The 19,636-nt window shown below is 36.8% G+C and overlaps 1 protein-coding gene across 1 annotated transcript in view; it reads left to right on the forward strand.

Annotated features, from left to right (window-relative positions):
* The window catches only part of ABCA13 (ATP binding cassette subfamily A member 13), a 513,785-nt gene that overhangs the window by 217,229 nt on the left and 276,920 nt on the right, over positions 1 to 19,636 (forward strand). The window contains exons 32-36 of the mRNA XM_069084494.1: positions 2,492 to 2,606; positions 5,386 to 5,715; positions 7,645 to 7,714; positions 10,616 to 10,750; positions 18,410 to 18,547. Of these exons, the coding sequence (XP_068940595.1) occupies positions 2,492 to 2,606; positions 5,386 to 5,715; positions 7,645 to 7,714; positions 10,616 to 10,750; positions 18,410 to 18,547 (788 nt within the window). The remainder of the gene's footprint in view (positions 1 to 2,491; positions 2,607 to 5,385; positions 5,716 to 7,644; positions 7,715 to 10,615; positions 10,751 to 18,409; positions 18,548 to 19,636) is intronic.

Here is a 19,636-nt window from a genome sequence, read left to right on the forward strand (position 1 = left end):
GATTAAAATACAAAAAGTTCATAAAATGGAATGATCTAAAACTTGTTTTCTCAAAATAAACCATCTTAGATATTAGCTAAATATAAAAATGACAAAAATATAAACATTAGATATATGATAATAGTGATACTAAAATAATTATAATATTCACTGTTATTTATACTTGCATTCTTTATAGTTTTCTAAATCAAAAATAGAAAAAACCCCAATATTCTAAAATTTTTTCCTTTAAGAGGTCCTTTCCTGTTCTAAGTTGTTTTGTATGTCATACATATATTCAGTAGCTACTTACTGTCCTGGAAAATAAAAATAAATGAATCCAACTCACATAACAAAAATAGAATTCTACAATCAGAATACAAGGGACCTTAAGAGATCCTAAGTTCTAACACTATAGCATCTATAAGAATGAAATGATAGGAAGCATTGCTAAATGGATAGAACATTGGATTCAGGAAAACTTGAGTTCAACTTTTCACTCTAGAACTTATTAGCTATAAGATCTTGGACAAGATAGCTACCCTTTTTTTTTAAACCTCTTTTGTAAACTGAGGGATTTGGGTTACATGATCTCTAAGTCCCTTCTAACTCTAAATTTCAATCATAAGTCCAGTCCCTTTCTCCTTCCCTCTCAGAAATGTAAGGATAGAACTATATCCAGAATGATTTAATATTTTTTTCTAAGAAATAAAGAATTTTAGAAAATTTAAAATAAAGCATTTCCCAGGCACTAAAGCAGGGGTTCTTAATCTTTTGTGTGTTATGGAATCCTTTTGCTTTTCTGGAGCTGATATATGGATTTTTTTGACTGATTGTTTTCTGTGCTCAGAAGTTCTTTGATTATTGTGTTTAGGTTTCTTGTCATGTTTTTCTGGGAGGCATACAATCCTTAAATTGTCTCTTTTCTATAAGATCAACATGTTTTGCTTGTATGGAGAATGTATTTTCTATTAATGTCAATATTTTTGCTTCTCTTCTTCCAGATTGTTCTTCACTTCTGTTTATTTGTACTCCCAATCTGTTGTTTTCTCTTGTTTTTTTTGGTGAAACTTGCTCTCCATAGATTCAAGTTTTTCTACTTTTCCGATTATTTCTCCTGTGTAGGCCATAAATTCTTCCCTCATATTTTTCATTTCTATTTTAAGCCACTCAGGAACAGTGTGTTGTAGTTTTATTCTTCCTTCAAAATGGCTCATCTGATGTTAAATCTTTTTTTAAAAAAATATTTGTTGATAAAAGCCTGAACAGGTTTATTAGATCTGGAGACCATATTTCCTTCTGTCGTTAATGTCTTCCTTGTTGGTTTATCTGTTTATGCTCAAGGTTTTTGAATTTTCTTCTTCCTAATATCTAGGGGAATTTCAGTCCTTTTTACCCCGCCTTGGATTCAGGTTCCCCCTTCATCCAACTTTTGCCCTATCACTCACTCTCTGACTCCTTCCCTATTAATGGTAGTTTCTCATGGCATTGAGTCTCAAAGGATCTCAGTCTCCTCTCTTGATGGACAAATTATGGTTTACCAGCTTAGGTATTAGCCCAAGTAATATTTGGAAGGACAGAATTGGACCTGACTGGATGCTGGGCTCCTTCCTTCAGACATACCAAAGCCCACATGGTCCCTTCCCTCATATCCTCCACTGTATCCTGTCCTGTTTCCTTTATCCACAAGTTCTCTGCCTCAGCAATACAGAGTGTTTCCATGTTGCCACTGTCAAAGAATGGGAAAATTTCTGATGTTTGGAGTTTGGATGTTTATAGTTCTGGAAAAAGGGGGGGGCGGTGTCAGTGTTCAGGATTACATTCTGCTAAAAGCAGCGTGTTGTGTTGGCTTATTCAAAATCATTGAACAAGGGAGGGTATACTGAGGAAACATGAATTAGGTATCAGTTCATAGAATTGTTACCTTCTTTGGGTTCTTAGCGTCTTAGACCATTGAGATGGCTGAAATTACTTTATCTCTGATTTATAATTTATATTTTGAATAAGTTTGAGGGGTCAGAAAGATCAGAGAAAATGTCAAGTCTCTCACTTTGTTGGGCATGTGACCTGAAAGCTCCCTTTGCTTTTCTTTGTATTTTCAGTACTTCAAAGTGTGTTTAACACATAGGAAGTGCTTAATATTTCTTTTTTTTTACTTGACTTTGGCAGTCTGGGGAAACCCTTGGAACCATTCTCATAATATTTTAAAATGTAGAAAACAAAATACATAGGATTGCAATGGAAGCCAGTTATACCAAAATACAGTTATCAATTTTTTAAAAGGTCATGAACATAAACATGAACACCAGGGGTGGGGAACTTTTGACCCTGAGGCCACATGTTCCTTTGAAGGGATTTGTTCTTTGAAGTTTTGATCCAGCTAAAGGGAGAACTTTGACTTGAGAACCTAGATAGAGGCCACTTGTGACCACTAGGCCATATGTATATCTTTACTAAAGGGTTATTGTCATTTAGCTCTGTTGATACTTATGGACTTTTATTTTGTTTACAGATTCTTGAACAATGTTGGTTTCTTCTTTCCATTGATAATGATGTTGACTTGGATGGTATCTGTAGCCAGTATGGTCCGTAAGCTGGTTTATGAAAGAGAGATTCGTCTTGAAGAGGTATCATTATTTAACATGAATATAGAACTGGTTAGGACAAAGAAGGAAATGAAAAATTAATGCTGCAAGAGAGCACAGGCTTTGGGGTTGAAGAATCTGAATTTGAGTCCCAGTGCTGATAATTTCTACCTGTATGACCATGGGGAAGTATTTTTTAACCACTCTGTGCCTCAGTTTCCTCATCTATAAAATGAAAATATTGAGGTTGTTTATCTCTAAGATCTCTTGAAATCCTAAATTCTATCCTCATATTACTATATTGTGGCATTTGAGTTCTATGGGGGCTAATGTGATGTAGCAGGAAAACAAACAAGCAAAAACCCAAAACTATTCCTTGATTTAAGGTCTAATTGTGATACTAGCTGAGTCCACCTGGGCATGTCACAATTTTGAGCATTGATTTCCTTATCTGTAAAATGGGAATAAAAATACTTGTACGGGGGCGGCCAGGTAGCATAGCGAGTAAGAGCACCGGCTCCAGTGTCGAGATGACCTGGAGATCGAATCCTGGGCTCAGACACTCAGCACCACACCCAGAAATAACTGGCCATGTAACTGTATCAGCAATGCCATATTCACAATGCCTATGGAGATTACAGATATGATGATATAATTTCCATCACAAAATACGTCATGCTTGCCATATGGGGGAATAAGCTGGAAAATTTATTAAGATACCAAAAGACTGAGTCCCAAAACCAGAAAGTGAAAGCCATCAGAGTAGTTATGACATTGGCACAGGTAGATAAAGTAGAAAGCACCCACATTTTCAAGCCTTTAAAACAGAACAGGCTACCTCAGGCAAAGGTCCTCCTCTCCCCACTCACAGCAACCACCCAGCTTCTGGGAAGCGCGCTCCCAGCAGCTCTGGCCCCTGGCAGTCCGCAGCAGGAGTCCTTAGCAGAAATTCTGACTAACTGAAAAAGGGCTTTGCGCTGCCGCTGCCTCTACTGCTGCCGCTGTCGCCACCACCGCCAGCCACTGCAGGAACTCTAGTTTGGCTTCCGCTTCCTCTTGCTCTGCCCCTTCCTGCTACGTCAGCAAGTCCAATGGGGCATGGAAGATCTTTAAATCCCATAACCCTTACAGTAACCTTGAGCAAGTTACTTAACCCTGATTGCTTTAAAAAAAATACTTGTGCTTCCCTCCTCATAAGAGTATTGTGAAGAAAAAGTTTTGTTAACCTAAAAGCAGAATAGAAATGGGTGTTGTTGAATCAAATGTACCTGTTTTATATTCACTCCAGTCCCTGGGTTCCTGATTTAGAGTCTTGCTGTCAAGTCAGATTCTCAGGGAAACTGCCTTAAGTTGGAGCCTCAACCCCTGCTGGCACAAAAAGGCTCCTTCCTTTTGAGATTAAGGACTACTGACAAAGGATGGAGATGACAGAATAAAAATCTAGTTGTCTTTACTCGAGAATGTTGCTCCCTCAGCAAATTCTCAAAAGTTTCTCAAAAGAATGAGGGGTAGGATTAGAAAAAAACCCAGTCTGTCAGATAGCTTTTGGCATTGATAGTATGAAGGGATATTTCGTTTTCCTCATTTGATCATACTGCATTTCACGAACTGAAACAATGTTAAAGCTTGTTTTAAGAAAAAGAAATGTTCATGTCCTAAAATACATTCCTAGAAAAGAGCTACATCATAGCCTAATCATCCACCATTATGGTCTCACTGAGGCAGAAGGAAGATATCATCCATTCATTTTACAGATGGGGAAGTAAAAGTTGTGATTTGTCAACATGATCAGGTCATAAAACACATACAAAGTGTGCTACATACAGGGCCTCATTTTATAATAGTCCTGTGAGGTAGTAACATGGGAATATTTTCCCATTTTATAGATGAAGAAACTGAATCTTGGAGAGGAAACATGACTTACCCATAGTAATATAGGTATCAGATGTAGGATTTGCACTCAAGGTTCTTCTGACTTTGTTCCTGTATACTACATTGCCTCTCAACTCATTTGATTTCCACACAGCTATAGACACTTAGAGTTTATATTGTTTAACTCATTTATGTGTTTACATATTTTCTAATGAATTTAGGGTTCACCTCTCAGGTTATATCATGAACTTCTTGAGGCCATAGGCTATGTCTTATACTTAGCATCTTCCACTGCATGTAGCACAGTGCTTTGTATAGCAGATACTTAAGAAACATTTATTAGTTTACCCTTTTTTTCATTTGATGTGTATGGTAAACGAAAAATTCAGAGAAAACAAAGTATACTACATTTGGAGAATTTTAATTTTAATTAATTAGTTGAGTTCATTCTTTTCATAAATTTTCCTAATGACATAATGAGACTGATCCAATTTTTACTTGAAGATTAGAAGACATTGTTTCTGAAGGGATAAGAGGGAGTCTGTGATACACACTCTTTGACTTTTCACCATTCTCTTCTTCCCACATATTAAAAAAAATCCTCCTTCTAAGGCAATGGGATTCATAGAAATAAATGTAATGGTTCATTTGTCTTTCCACCAAATTCTGATTTTCCTCCCAGTTTGTCTGGTAAAGAAGTCTAGTATTTTTGCCAAAACTGAAGGGACAGCAGAGATCATCTTGTTCAGTATCTTTATTTAAAAAGTGAGGAAATTGAACACTATAGAGGATAAATGATTTACCTGAAATAACCTAGCTATTTGGAGGCAGAACTGGGGCTAAAAGCCACCTGCAGTAGTTTGATATTGTTCTCTTTCTGTTCAATAACTGTCCTATTCTTTCCCATTTTTCATCGTTAATGGTAATTTAGGATTCTTTGTCTTGACAGTATATGAGGATGATGGGTGTTCACCCCACTGTTCATTTCCTCGCCTGGTTTCTGGAGAATATCATCATGCTTATTATAAGCAGCTGTGCTCTGGCCATCATCCTGAAAACAAGTGGCATCTTTGTGCATAGCAATGCTTTCATCATTTTCCTATTCCTTCTGGACTTTGGAGTTTCAATCGTCATGCTAAGCTTCTTACTCAGTGCATTTTTCAGCAGTGCCAATACTGCGGCCCTGTGTACCAGTTTGGTGTATATGATCAGCTTTTTACCTTACATTGTTCTCTTGGTCCTACACAACCAATTAAGCTTTGCTATTCAGACAGTTCTGGTAAGTCCTACTCCTCCCCTCTCTCAACAAAACAGAATAACAAACTTGACCTGTGAGTTTAGTCATTTTTAGGGCTACTTCAGGAGAGATAATAAGGTATAGCAGTTAGAAGACTGGCTTGCAGTTAAAAAGATCTGGGCTTAACGCCCACCTCTGACTTCTCATATTAGCTAGTTAGCCATGGGATAAGTCCCTTAACGTCTCAGGCTCCAGACAGCTCTCTTAAGAAGGTAAATTGGAGAACAGTTGCTGATCTGAATGAGTGGTGGAAGTTTCTACACTGGGAGTTCCCTACTCGGATGGATTTATAGGTAGAGCCACAAAATCAATGACAACATTAAAAACCTTTTAAAGGTCTCCTTTTCATTATTCTGCTCATAGATCCAAGCCTGGCAGCCACGACTGTGAGATTATAATGATTTTGCAGGGTGACAGCCTGTTGAATGTTGTGATTATTAATGTAACAGAGGATGCTGCATGAAGACACTCTGGGAACTCAGAAGCATCCAAAAGAGAACACTAAACTGTAGCATATTTACTTTTTCCCTCTCTGGAACAAAAAGAGACATCCCTAAAGACATTTGATAAGTGCAGACCTAAGCATTCTATTGAAGTACTTGTGAATCATATTATGTTAATGGGAGTGATCACTTCTTTAGCAATGCCAAAACCACTTATTTAAAATGTACTACTGAAAAAAGTATTTCCCTTCAGATATTTAAATAACTTCTATTTCTAAAATCATCTCACTCTAAAAAAAAAAGGAAAGGAAGAAAACAAAAAAAGGGAAAAAGAAGATAGGAATAAAGGAAAGAAAGAAGGAAAGAGGGAAAGAAAGAAAATTAATCTATATTAGACTAGCGGTCAAATGGAGAAGCACCATAGCCAAGCATATGAAAAGTTGTACTTACATAAAGGAACATGAACTTATGGCTACAGTGCTGGTCTCAGAATTAGAAAGAAATGGTTCAAATACAGTATTTGACAATTTCTAGCCATGTGATCCCCATCAAGTCACAATCTCTGTGTAACTCAGGCAACTCTCTAGAACTTATCTACTAAGTCTTTTCTGCCTTAGTGTTTCACTAGGATGATTGGTTTTGTGTAATTAATTAAAATTCCCAATATGCTCATTACGTCACATTGGATTTTGTACCAGTTGCTGTTAAAATAATGGTAGTACCTTTCTATTTATTATTGTGTTATTTAGTAGGTATATTCAATTGTATCCAGGAGAAATAGAAAAAGATAAAATATTTATCAAAGAAAATATAGAAAGTACCTATTATTATTTAAAATTCAATCTGTATGACTTCTTTTCCTCTATGAATGCCAAGATTTTAAAGATTTTATTCAGCATTTTTTTTTGTCTGCTTCCATCTGTAATTAAAAGACTAGACTAACCATCTACTTTTGATAACATTGTATTCTTCAGCTTGAAATGCTTTTTGTCTTTTCTATTGTAGTAAAGTATATTTGCCCTTTCCAGTGGATAAAATAATATTTCTCTACAATAGAATTCCTTTCCAGTGGATAGTACTCTTTTCATTCTATTATTCTGCCTCTAGTGAGCTCTAGGGCATTCACTTATTAAAAAAGAGGCACTTTATTCTCTTTTGTGCTGATATATTTTTTGTATTTTCAAAATGTGGTACATTGGATTTATGACACTTCAAGAACTGCAGAAAAGTGAAATGATTCCTTTTAACATTAATAACTAACTTGTTATCACTCTTTAAAAAGTGAGTTGGCATTCTGTTAAATTTTTCAGGTTCAGAAATTTAAATAGTAGCCCAGAGCAACTGTTTGGTACATTTGAATGTTAATGGTTCACTGTTTTTCAAGTTGAATTTATTCTGAACTTGCTCTTTTATTCAATGAAAAACCCTAAAGTGTCTCTCCTCATCTTTTCTCTATCAATTGCTACAGTGTTTTCTATCTACAACTGCCTTTGGGCAAGGTGTATTTTTCATAACATTCTTAGAAGGACAAGAGGCAGGTAAGAGCATGGATTTTTCCTGAATTATCTTTTAATTATAAAAGCTTAAAAATAGCAAATTTTGGAAATTTATGAGTTTTATATATTCCTTAGGATTTAGTAAAAAGAATGACTCTTCATTTAATAATGGATGGATTTAAAATAATGATTTTTTCCCCTTACTGTCGTCTATTGTTTCCTATTTTGCCTTTAGTAAAAGCGGGAATATGTTAGTTCTACCTTCACTCATATTTTGCTTTGTACTATCTAACATCACATATTTCCCTCTTCCTTACCCTCTCATTTTATAACCGTCTTCCTTCTTTCTTCTCACCTTAATTTTTCTCTTTTGCTTTGAAATTTTAACTATGGTTGCCAATAGATACTCCTTAGGGATTTTTAGATGATCTATGGAAGAATGTGCTTTTCCTACATCAAAGCAAATAGAGGGTCATATTAATAATGCTGCAAGTGACCACTTGTTCTTGGTCTGGTTGGGTGAGAACATGAAGAATGAGCTAGCATTTCCTCTTCTCCTTTACCCACCTATTTCTCTCTTCACTTCTGTTTCCTTTGTTTTTTTTTTTCCCCTGCTTTCTCTGGGCTGGGACCATTTATTGCTTGGGGCTGAGCTTGGCTGACAGTAAATTATGGTAAGACAAATATAATGTGTGTGTGTATGTGTGAATGGTATTGGTTTGACACACCTCCAACTCTTGTGGGGAGGGAGATGCAGAAATATCAAATTGGAGCTTAAGCAACCACCTAATTATTCTTTCCTTCTAGACCCAAGGTTTTTAAGTCTCTAAGGTAAAACTTGAAACTTGAGGTGCAAGCAGACCTGTAGGTGTATTTATCACGCTTTATTCTTTAAGGTTGCCCCTGGATTAAGTAGTATGAATACCAAAAAAGACAAGTGACTTAAATTTTACCCTATCTGCAAAGCATCTCTGTCTGTCTCTCTCTCCCTCTCTCCTATCCATTAATTTATTTTTTCATTTGTCTCTCTCTCAGCTCCCCCCCCCCCCACACACACACTAGAGAGACTCATGATTGAAATGCTGGCATTATCTGATATATTATTTTGGCCATAGAAATTTATGTTCTAAGGTACAGAGGGGTTATGAAATGCATAGATGTTAGGCATACCTACATTGATTAAATCATAGGTTTTTGAAATATTAAAATAACTATAGACATTTATCATATATTTATACGTGTGCTTATATTCATAAAATTTTATTTATTTCAATTACTGGTACAATATTTGATTAATTTCTAAACTATATCTTAAAAATAATAAATATTTTAAAATATTCCACAAAATGATAAAAATGTGATAACTAGTTTCTAGTCTTCTTGTTTCTTTCTGTGACCTAGAGGTCAAGGGAGGAAGGAGTATAGGAAACAAGATTTATTAAGTGCTTACTATGTGCCAAACACTGTGCCTCCCTCTCCCTTTCATTACTCACCTTCATTGTGGCAAACTGTTACCTTTCTCTTCTATATTGCACCCATACCCTGCAATTATGTCTGATAACTTTACTCAAAAATCTGAGATCGCAAAAAATTAACTCCCAAACCATTCTTTGTGCTTCTCAAAACTCTCAGTATCATGACTCACATTCTCTTTCTTTTTTCTCTGTTCCACAGAAGAAGTGGCAGCCCTATTTTAATTGCTCTACTTGAGTCCTCCTCAATTTAATTCCCTTCCATCACATGTAGGACTTTGCTCCAGTAATAATTTTCTCTTTCTCTGTCTCTTCTCCCTTTCTTTTTCTCTAATTTCACAATCTTCAATAGCACCTTCCAATCTGCCTCTAGGAATGATCAGGTAATTCACTTTGAAAAAAGCCTTCCTTTGACTCGTATGGCTGACACTGCCCCCTCTATCCTGGATAGTCTTTTCCCCATCATTTCAGAGATACGATGATCTGGTTCTTCTCATTCTCTGAGCATTTTATCCCCTTTACCGGCTCCTTATCTTCTTCCTGACTCCTTTAGGTGGCTATTCCCAAGGTTCCAGCCTCTATGCTACTCACTTTGATGCCCTTCCTTGGGTATCATATTAACTCCTGATGTTTTGAAACCATCAGGTTGTATCCAGATTACTTTTGTTATGTCCTTCCTCACTTCTGAGTTTCTGTTCTGCTCCTTTACTCCATTCTAGGACAGCTCTGTCTGAATGTCTCACTCCTACAGAACCTCAAAACCAGGATATCCCATACAAATCTAGTTTTCCAGTCCCCTAAAATTTGTTTTTCTTTCTGACTTCACTAATTTGCCAGTGGAGCCATCATTTACCCAGTCTCCAATGATGGAAACCTTAGTGTCATCTTTGAGTTCTCCCTCACCTTCACAATTTTTCTTGGATCTTTCCCTTCTCTATTCCTACTATTGCCACACAAATCAAGCATTGTTTCAGACATTAACATCTGCCCGGGATTTTGCCATAGACTCCTAATCATTCTTCCTTCTCCTCTCTCAATCTTCAGATCTTTTCCTTCATACCCCTTCCAAATGAATTTTCCCTGTGCTTATATCTGGTTACTTCATGTTCAGACATCTTCAGTGGCTCCCTATCACCCAGGGAAAGTCCAGACTCCATTGTCTACAATTCAAGGCTTTCCACAATCTAGTGCCACTCCAGCTTTCCTCTATATAATGTTCATTCCAGTAAAATTGACTTTCTTTCTGTCTCCCAAACACATTCTGCACATTTAAAAAACCATTTTACTTATCCTTTATTGGATATTCTTCAAATGCTTTAATGTTGATCTAACTTTTCATTTGAAGAACTCTTATTAACATTCCTTTTGTTTAGCTCTGTTCAGAGCACAAATATTGATGTGCTTATCACCCTAAGACATATAGTGAAAGGAGATGTGCAGATGTGTCTCTGACCTTTTTCTTTATTACTAGGGATTCAGTGGAATAATATGTACCAATCTCTGGAACAAGAAGGAGACATGACATTTGGCTGGGTGTGCTGGATGATTCTCTTTGACTCAATGGTGTATTTTATATGTGGATGGTACTTCAGTAATTTGATTCCTGGTAAGAATTCTGAGACCTAAAACAAAAGAAAATTAACCTTTATAGATACAAGACAGTGGAATGAAAAAGTGAATTAAAAATTAATTTAAAGGAAAGATTATTGAAAGCAAATTTTAGAAATGAGGGCAATAGTCAAATATTCTAAGGATGATTTAAAACCTGACTATGGCTGAATTTATATTGAACCATTTCTAAAAATGTGGCAGCTAAAGCACTTTGGGGAACTATATACATAGTAATAAGAGAGAGATTTTCAGAAGCAAAGCAACTTTTTTTTTCAGGGGTGTACTTTCCTTTATGTTATCATTTGTTCTTTGGTTCACATAATGATACTCTACCTAATCATGATATATTTGTAGTTGTTAAATCAAATGTTTTTGGAGTGATGGGGGGGTATCAGAATACTATGTGGTCAGTGTTGTTTCAAAACTTAACTTTTATGAGCAGCTGCTCTGTATGCCAACGAAAAAAAATACTATAATACCATACCATGTAACCCTGGAAGGGACATAGAAGCACAATCTCCTTTTACTGTTTACTTGCAGGTTTACATATTGAGGAGGTCACAGAGATATATAGAGATTCCAAAATTTCACTAAGACTTTGAGGATGCCATGTATTTCTATGTCAAGGAAATTTCAGTAGCCCCTTGACCAACCCTATGCTCATTATGGTTCTACTTAGTTTCACTTTATGAATAATCTCAAGTGCCTAAGAACACACAAGTCAACCAGCCTCATTAAATCTATAGGCACATGGTAGGGATCATTTTTCATCCTTAAATATCCCAGGGATATCACCCTTCTATATGGCATCAGTGATGTTACAGGGCAGAACAGCTGGAATAAGCAATCAGTATATTGTGTAAGACAGCCCTGGTGTTTAAAACTTTTCTGCTAACAAAGCTAATGGTATTCAACCTTCTTGGACACTTCTCAACTTTGTCAAAGACAGTATTGGGGAGAGGGGAAAGGGGAGAGATGTGAGAGAGGAGAGAGAGAGAGACAGAGAGAGAGACACATAGAGAGAGAGAGAGACAGAGAGACAGAGACAGACAGACAGACACTTTGATTACTTTCACGAACCTGAGGGAACTGAATTATACAATGAAAAGCACGGACCATTTGGCCACTAGTACACTAAACAATTGCCATCATCTTTACATATGGCTGGTTTTTGACTGCTACTCTCCCTTCCATTGGCTGTTCTACATATCTAAAAGCCTATATAACAAATTTTAGTGCTTTCAAGTCAGGAAGTCTTTTCCCATGACCTTCATAGATCTCCAGAAACAGACTTATGTTAGAGATCATCTAGTCCACCCTCTCATTTTACGTATGAGGAGCCCATGACCTGGAGAAGTGAAGAGACTTGACTAAGGTTTTATAGGTATTTAAGGAGAAGAAGTAGAATTTGAACTCAGGTCCTTTTGTGCTATATTCCACTAAATGTCTTTTTTTTTCTTGGCTATTCTCTTGAAGGTAGTGATTATTGCTATTTTTTAGTTTTCCTTTTGTATTTTTCAGAATTCAATCAGAAGGGTCAGGCATCTGATTCCTGTGCCTTTCTTTCTTGCTCTGACTTTCTGTCCCAGGTGAAAGCTTGGCACTTATAAGTCCTATGAGGTGTGGGTTTTCCCTTACACAAAGGAAGTACAATTAAGCTGGACAGTCCTGTTAAGCTATTAGCCCCTTACTTACCCTTGTTTTGGTTCATGGCATCAGATGTTATCTGGGAAGGGCTGGAGATTCCAGAAAAACACATGCATCTGATTTACCAGATCCCCAGAATCTCAGAGTTAGAAGGATCTAAGAGGTTTTGATGTCTGAAAAATAATCCTTTCTATTATATCTCAGAGTAGTGGTTGCTGATGTACTTGAAGACTCAGTGGCAAAGTGCCCTCCATACAGCAGGGGAAGGATGGCTTTCATGGGAGGCTTGTAAAATTGTTATGACTAGATCCTCAAATGTACATGTGTTATTTATCAAATTGCTGTATGTCATAAATGCAATCAAGACTATCTCTAAAAGATGTGTTCATCATAGACGTTAAGTGTTTCAGGAAAATATGACACATGCACAGTGTACTGCAACACACCACACTACCAGGGAAGGGAAGTAGAGAGAGACATGATCCCCACCATCATCTGTCTCCTTGCCAGTTAGTACATCATGGTAGAGACTTAGAGATATGCCCATCCTGGGGATATTTTTTTTTTCAGGAAAGCAAACCAATGTGGTGATCTCCTTCACAAATCCTGTAGGCTCATTTGGGACCTACTCCCCACGGACAATCCCAAGTGCCCAATGACCAAAACTGTTCAGCCTAGATATATCTAATGGCCCCAGAACCAGAACCTTCTTCCTTCTTAAATATACCAAGCTACTTCCTGCCACCTGCTGCCTTAATGGCTGCACAATGTAGCAGCTGGGCTGGCACGATTCCTTCTCCCCACCTCAATGCTGACTGAGTTAGTATCCTCCCTTGGCTCTGATGCTGTTTTTTTTTCCCTAGAAAGAGTACTAACATTATTCATCCTGCCTGAATCTAGGGGAATTGATTTTAATTAAAATGCAGATGTGTTGAAAGTGGAGTTCCTTTAGCATCCTGCTCCTATACCTGGGGACTTGATTTATTTATAGGCTAGAAAAGTACTGATGCCCTTTGGGGTGAAGGGATAGAGATGGTGTCTCTGAGCTTCTGACTTTGCTAGGCAGGGGTTTGAAGAACTTAGGGAAACTGTGGATTCATAAAATAGCTGAGGGATGAGCCTGGGAAATGCATATCAAGAGCACAGGGGATAAGACTGGGTTAATAACTGAGTTATGTAAAAGAATTAAGAGATGATAGGAGGAGGAAAGGAGGGAACTCAGTATATGCTTTTGGAGATGGTCATTTCATCTCAAGAAAACTTTATAGCAATCCTGCCAGGAAAATGTGAATATATCCCTGAACATAGTTCTGGTGCCGCAGGTGGATATAAAAATGTGGGTGTATAAATGAGTGAGTGGATAGAGGTACATAGATGGGTATAAAAACCCAGCAAAGATATTTTTGACCCATGTGATTTATCCCAGGACTCTGTATAGACATGGGCTAAAAACAGCATCACAGTGAAAGAATGTCTGAAGTGAAAGGGACGCTAGAGATCATTTAATTCACCCTCTTTATTTAAAAGGATGGAAGCACCTTGCCAGGATTGTAATTGCCAATGGGTCTCTGCACAGTTAGCTTGACTGTAGGCAAGGGTCATCAAAGGATCCTAGTTTCATACATATTGAATGGATTGAGTCTGTCATGGCTATATATGGTTCTTCCTTTATGAATGCTACCAGTTTTGGAGTGTCAAGAATAAATAGGTTTTTTTTTTTTGTTTTGCTTTGGTACTTAGCCTCAGTTTCCTCATTTGCACAAATAAAAAGAATGATTTTTGTACTATATTCCTCCCAAGTTTGTGAATAAAGCAATATGTAAATAATAAAAGTTTATAAAATGGATAATTACTTTTCATGGAATAACAATAATGCATATAATTTAATTCAAAAGCCATTATTATTATATTCAAGTTTTGTGCTGGGTAAAAGGAAAAATGCAAAGTAAAAATGAAACAATCCCTGCCTCAAATAATTTTCATTCTTAATACTACTACTATGACTAATAACTTATAGAAATACTTTTGGAACAAACCAGTGTCACTTGTCAGCGTAATAGTAAAGACTGACAACATGAAAAAGTCACTAGATTTGTTGGCTATAACTGAGTTTTTTTTTTTAACCTCCAGATAGACTATTTGAAAAGGTAAAGATCTAAGAGTAGAAACAGAAGATGCTCTATAGAGTGAAATCTACATAAATTCAACCAACAGTATGTCAACAAAGAAACATCAGACAAAGGGTTGGATCATTTTGATTTATGGATGTTATGATACTATAAAAGAAATTACAGGAGGTTTAAAAAGTTGGGCTTTAAAGCACCCAGACTAAGTGATCAATGAAGGTCATATATGCCAAGAGGGCAGTTGTGACAGTTGAAGAAAAGAGGTGTTTGAGTGACTTAAGGAAGGTCACATAGCTACTTAGTGTCACAGCCAGGACCCAAACACAGGCTACTTTAGCATGAGCCTAATAACAGCTACAATACCCATGCTCTTCCTTCACCTTCTAAAATTAAGAACTTTTATTTCTTTGCTTCTTGACATTTTCATCATCTCCTTGAAACTGGTAATTAGGAAGCCAAGGTTTTTTTTTTTTTTAAAGATCTCTGCCCAGTACTTAAATCGTATAACATGGGCCTTCCCTGATTTAATGACTTATGGAATTCAGACCTTTAATTTCCCAAGAATGTAAATTTATCTTATGGAATTGATTAGGAAAATAAAAGGAACCATGAATGATCATATTTTATTTCATTCCTATACACAAAATAGGTAAGAAAAGTATTTAATGAATTAAAATGAATTTAGATACCTGTATATGATAAGTATTGTTAATACGGAAGTAGGGCGGTTATGAATTAGTTGTTTTTATTGGATATTTAATAGTCATTTCTTCATTCCTAATGATCCTTATGACATAGCAGAATAGATATATTGGAACTTTTTAGAGCCAGGGACAAATTTGGTGATACATTATGTATAGTAAACCTAAAGATAACAAAATAGAGGTGGAGTGAGTCTTCTTGTGTTTGTTGGAAATGTTAAATTATTAAGATTTTCAGTTTTTAAACTGAAGATCATGACAAAACAATTATAACCCTTAAACTAAACTTTCTGTGGTAGGGAAAATGCAGCAAAGGCACAAAATTTCAAGGTCAGACTGCAAAATTCTCCTAGAGACTGTCCCTACCTAACAAAGAGGTTCTGTTCCAAAAACCCATTTTGACTGTTTGTTTGGAATGTAGAACATGTGAATCACTATTGAATCAATGTGATAGATTGTGACTAAGTTCCTGGAACACACCACAAAAATCTATTTAATCCTTGCATTACAAGAACAGGAATCTTAAAGATGAGAATGTCTGCAGGGATCGGGGGAAGGAGTAGATTGTGCTCTGCATCAGTGGAGGAGAAATTTTACATAGGTAAAATCACCGATAATCATAACGTACTTCTTTTAGAGAATAGCAGTTTTCAAAGTGTGTCCTGGGGACCCTTGGGAATCTCTGAGACCCTTTTGATGAGGGGGTGAATAGGTGTTACAGGGGCTCCAATCAATGATGAGAGTTCTTGCTGTGTAGTCTGGAAGGAATTCACAAGGCCTAAGCAATCTTTTAAGTCAGGATTGTAAAAGTTTATTGTTACGCTATACAGTGGGCAGGGGGGGCTACTTGGAGGTGTGGTTTTAGGCTTGAAATGTCACTAAGTCAGCTATGGGGTCAGGGCTGACTGAGAAGTGCCTAGTCTGCCACCCATCAGTGTCATGTTTGACAAGATGGATGTTGGGAACCAAGGCTAACTGGGATTCAGGATGTGCTTAATTGGCCGAGGAGTTAACTTACAGATAGTGCTTTGAAGGATTCATAAATGCAGCTGGCCATTATACTAAGGGGAGATAAACAGTTCATGAATTGTTGCTTGAAAGAGTGCTGGCAGGGGGGAGGGACAGAATTAATGCTCTGAGGCTGGGATGGGGGGCAGGGAAATGTGATTTTACAGACTGGTTTTACAAATTTATTTTACAAACTGATGTTACAAACATAGACACCCCAAGCACCCCATCACTTTATAGGGTCTACAAAGTCAAAACTATTTTTGTAATACTGCTGAGGTGTCTTAATTTCTAATATGGTAAATATATGTAGATATCACCCACATAAAAGCTCTTTGAGGGGTTCCCAGTAATTTTTAAGAGTGTAAAGGAGTCCTAAGATTAAAAGAAAAATCCATTATTAATACTGTATTAAAATGTACAAAACACCTCAGAGCAACTCTGTGCAAATATTTTCATTTTTCAGATTAGGAATTTATTCTGTGGTTTGGATTCAGTCAAAGGGTTGAACTTGAGGACCTAGAGAGCCATTATGTGGCCTTGAGGCCACAAGTTCCCCACCCATGCCTTAGACCCTTACTGGGCAAGTCATTTGATTTTCTTTTACTTCAGTTTCCACATCTCCAAAATGTGATAGTAATAACACTTACCTCCCTGGGATTGTTGAGAGGACAAAATTAATGACTATCTGTAAACTGTTTTGCAAACCTTAAAGTGCTATATAAATGCTAGTTTTTATTTTTATTATGGCAAATCCCATCAGGTAGATAGTACAAATATTACCGTGATCATTTAAAAGAGGAAGAAATTGAGATTCCAAGACATGATGCTCCCCCCAAACCCTTATAGGTACTTATTGTTGTAAGCTAGCAGACAAAAATTTAGGTCTCCTCACCCCATTTAGTGCTTTTCCCATTAGTTCCTTTTTTCAGTTTCCAAGTTTAGAGCTGAATTAATTGTATTATTTCAGTTCAATCAATCAACACATATTTAATCAGTATTGTATTCTGGGGCACTGTTAAACTCTGGGGATTCAAATACAAAGAATGAAATAATCCTTACTTTCAAAAGCTTCACATTCTAATTGTACCAACTAGAACTTTGACCATTATTTCTATGAGAAAATGTAGCCAAACTCCTAATTTTAGACTTGAGAAATATGTCATCTTCTACTACCCTCCCTTAATCATGAATGCTTTATCAGCAGCATTGCTTGAAATTAGGGGTGGAGTTGTGTAGGAATTGGGTAGGTGTAGTCCCAATGCAACATTCACAGCACCAATGGTCACTATAAATATACCTGCATAGTGCTCAATCACAAAATATAACAGACTCTCCCATAGAGAAGACAGAAGCAAAACATTTATTCAGACACCAGAAAACAAAATCCTAACACCAGGAAACCTAATACATTATAGCAACATAGAACTTAATGCACCACAATGTAGCAGAGAGCCACACCATCCTTTAGCCTTCCCACAAACCAACACAAGACCAATATTTACTCACAAGTCTAGCTGTCCCCCTCTAAAGTGTCCCCTCCTCCCAACTGTGTCTAGCTGCTCTGACTCCCAACTTCCTGTGGACTCTGCTCCACCCTTCATCAAACTCCTCCCACCATAGGCTCCATGTGATCACATTCAGCCTATTAGGGGGAAGTGTATATTTTCAAAGCAGGAAAGGTCTTCAGATTCCCTTAGGCTTATTAAGGGGCAGGGAAGATCTTCAAATTACCATTGCCATTAAAGTAGGTTGGACTGATATTAGCAGCAAAACCTTGCACCAGGGTTTTATAAAGAAGGGACACAGAGGCTGGATGATATAAACTGGAATTAGTATCCCGTGAACTTTTTACCTGTAGAAAAAAGAAGGCCCATTTCTCCATTTAAATGAAAGGTGATAGATTAGAAATTGATAGATTTATCATATTCTCAGGTTATATGAGTTAGGGTCCAAGGGCGGCTGCTGCCATATGGAATAGGGGCATGTCTCTACATCGAGAATATAGCATTCATAATTTTTATATATAGGCTACCTGTAAAGCAGAGACTATCAATATTATTTTAAACTTGTATTTCTTTTTAGATATAAAAGTAGATATTTGGGTTCTATAGAATCTCATAAATATGAGATAATAGCTTCATTTGTTTTAATTATAATCTTTACTTTTAGGAAATTTTGGTTTAAAGAAACCATGGTATTTTCCCTTTACTATGTCATACTGGAAGAACTTGTGTGGCCTCAAGATGAGGAAGCAGCAACATATCACTTCAAATCTGTTCTTCTTCAATGAGCACTTCCTGAGTAAAGGTTTGTAAAAAGATGACAGATTTTGATTACTTTTTTTGTACTGCTTTTTATAGAAAGTAGTGATTTCCAGATAAATCCTAGAGTGACTCCTAATAAGTACATGTAGTGAGAATCTTTTGCCTTCCTCTAGACTGGGGAGTGACTTTTTGGATTTCTGTGACATCATGGCAGCAACCATGCTTGAAGGCCATGGCTCCTCTTGTTTTTAAGTGCAGGCAGTCTTCTTTTAAAATTCATTGTGGACCAAAATTTGCTTAAGAATATATAAAAATCTCAAATGTAATGCCAAGTATAGCCTTATATTGGACTTTGTCCCTATAATCCGTATGTGTGTAACCAAAAATTCTACAGTCCTAGAAAGATCACAATGATAGAGTTACAAAAATATAGGAGTGTGTGTATGGAATTTTGTTACTAGAAAGGATTTCAGACATGACTTATTCTGATCATCTCATTTTACTTATGAGAAAACTGAACCCCAGGAATAGGAAGTGACTTTACTGTCACTCAGTTAATTGATGATAAGAATCAAGACTAGAACAGAATCCTTTTGATATCCAAGGCAGTGGTCTAGGGTTTAGATAGATTTTAAATATGTGAATAAATAGGGTGATCAACTATACAGAATCATGAATAGAGTTAGAGGATAGTAACTAAAACTGATACTTCACTGGTATAGGGAATTCCCTTTATGAGAAAACTCCCTCCATGAGGGTTTCATGGTACCTAGATATGCAATGTAGAGTCTTAAAGGGTTGCCTAGAGCAGGGCTTCTTAAACCTTTTCTACTTGCAAACCCTTTTCACATTTTCTCACTGTTTGTTGGCCCGAGGGCATGTGCAGTATAAAGTGAACATGCTTTGTGTTCAGACTCAACACTGCAATGAAATTGCAAGATGTAAAGGGAGTACTGCCAGAAACAATTTAGATTCCTTACTTGTTTGATTGTTAATTAACTTTTGGTTGTTGTACATAAACTTGTAGTGTTGCCAAATTTTGTGGGGTCATAACCTACAGTTTAAGAAGCACTGGTCTAGGGGCAGCTAGGTGATGCAGTGAATAGAGCCCTGGCCCTGGAGTCAGGAGGAC

The sequence above is a fragment of the Petaurus breviceps genome, unplaced genomic scaffold (assembly GCF_028583685.1).
Source record: "Petaurus breviceps papuanus isolate PSGF00001 unplaced genomic scaffold, PetGlider_PUasm1.0 174, whole genome shotgun sequence".
In the NCBI taxonomy this organism is placed as follows: Eukaryota; Metazoa; Chordata; class Mammalia; order Diprotodontia; family Petauridae; genus Petaurus; species Petaurus breviceps.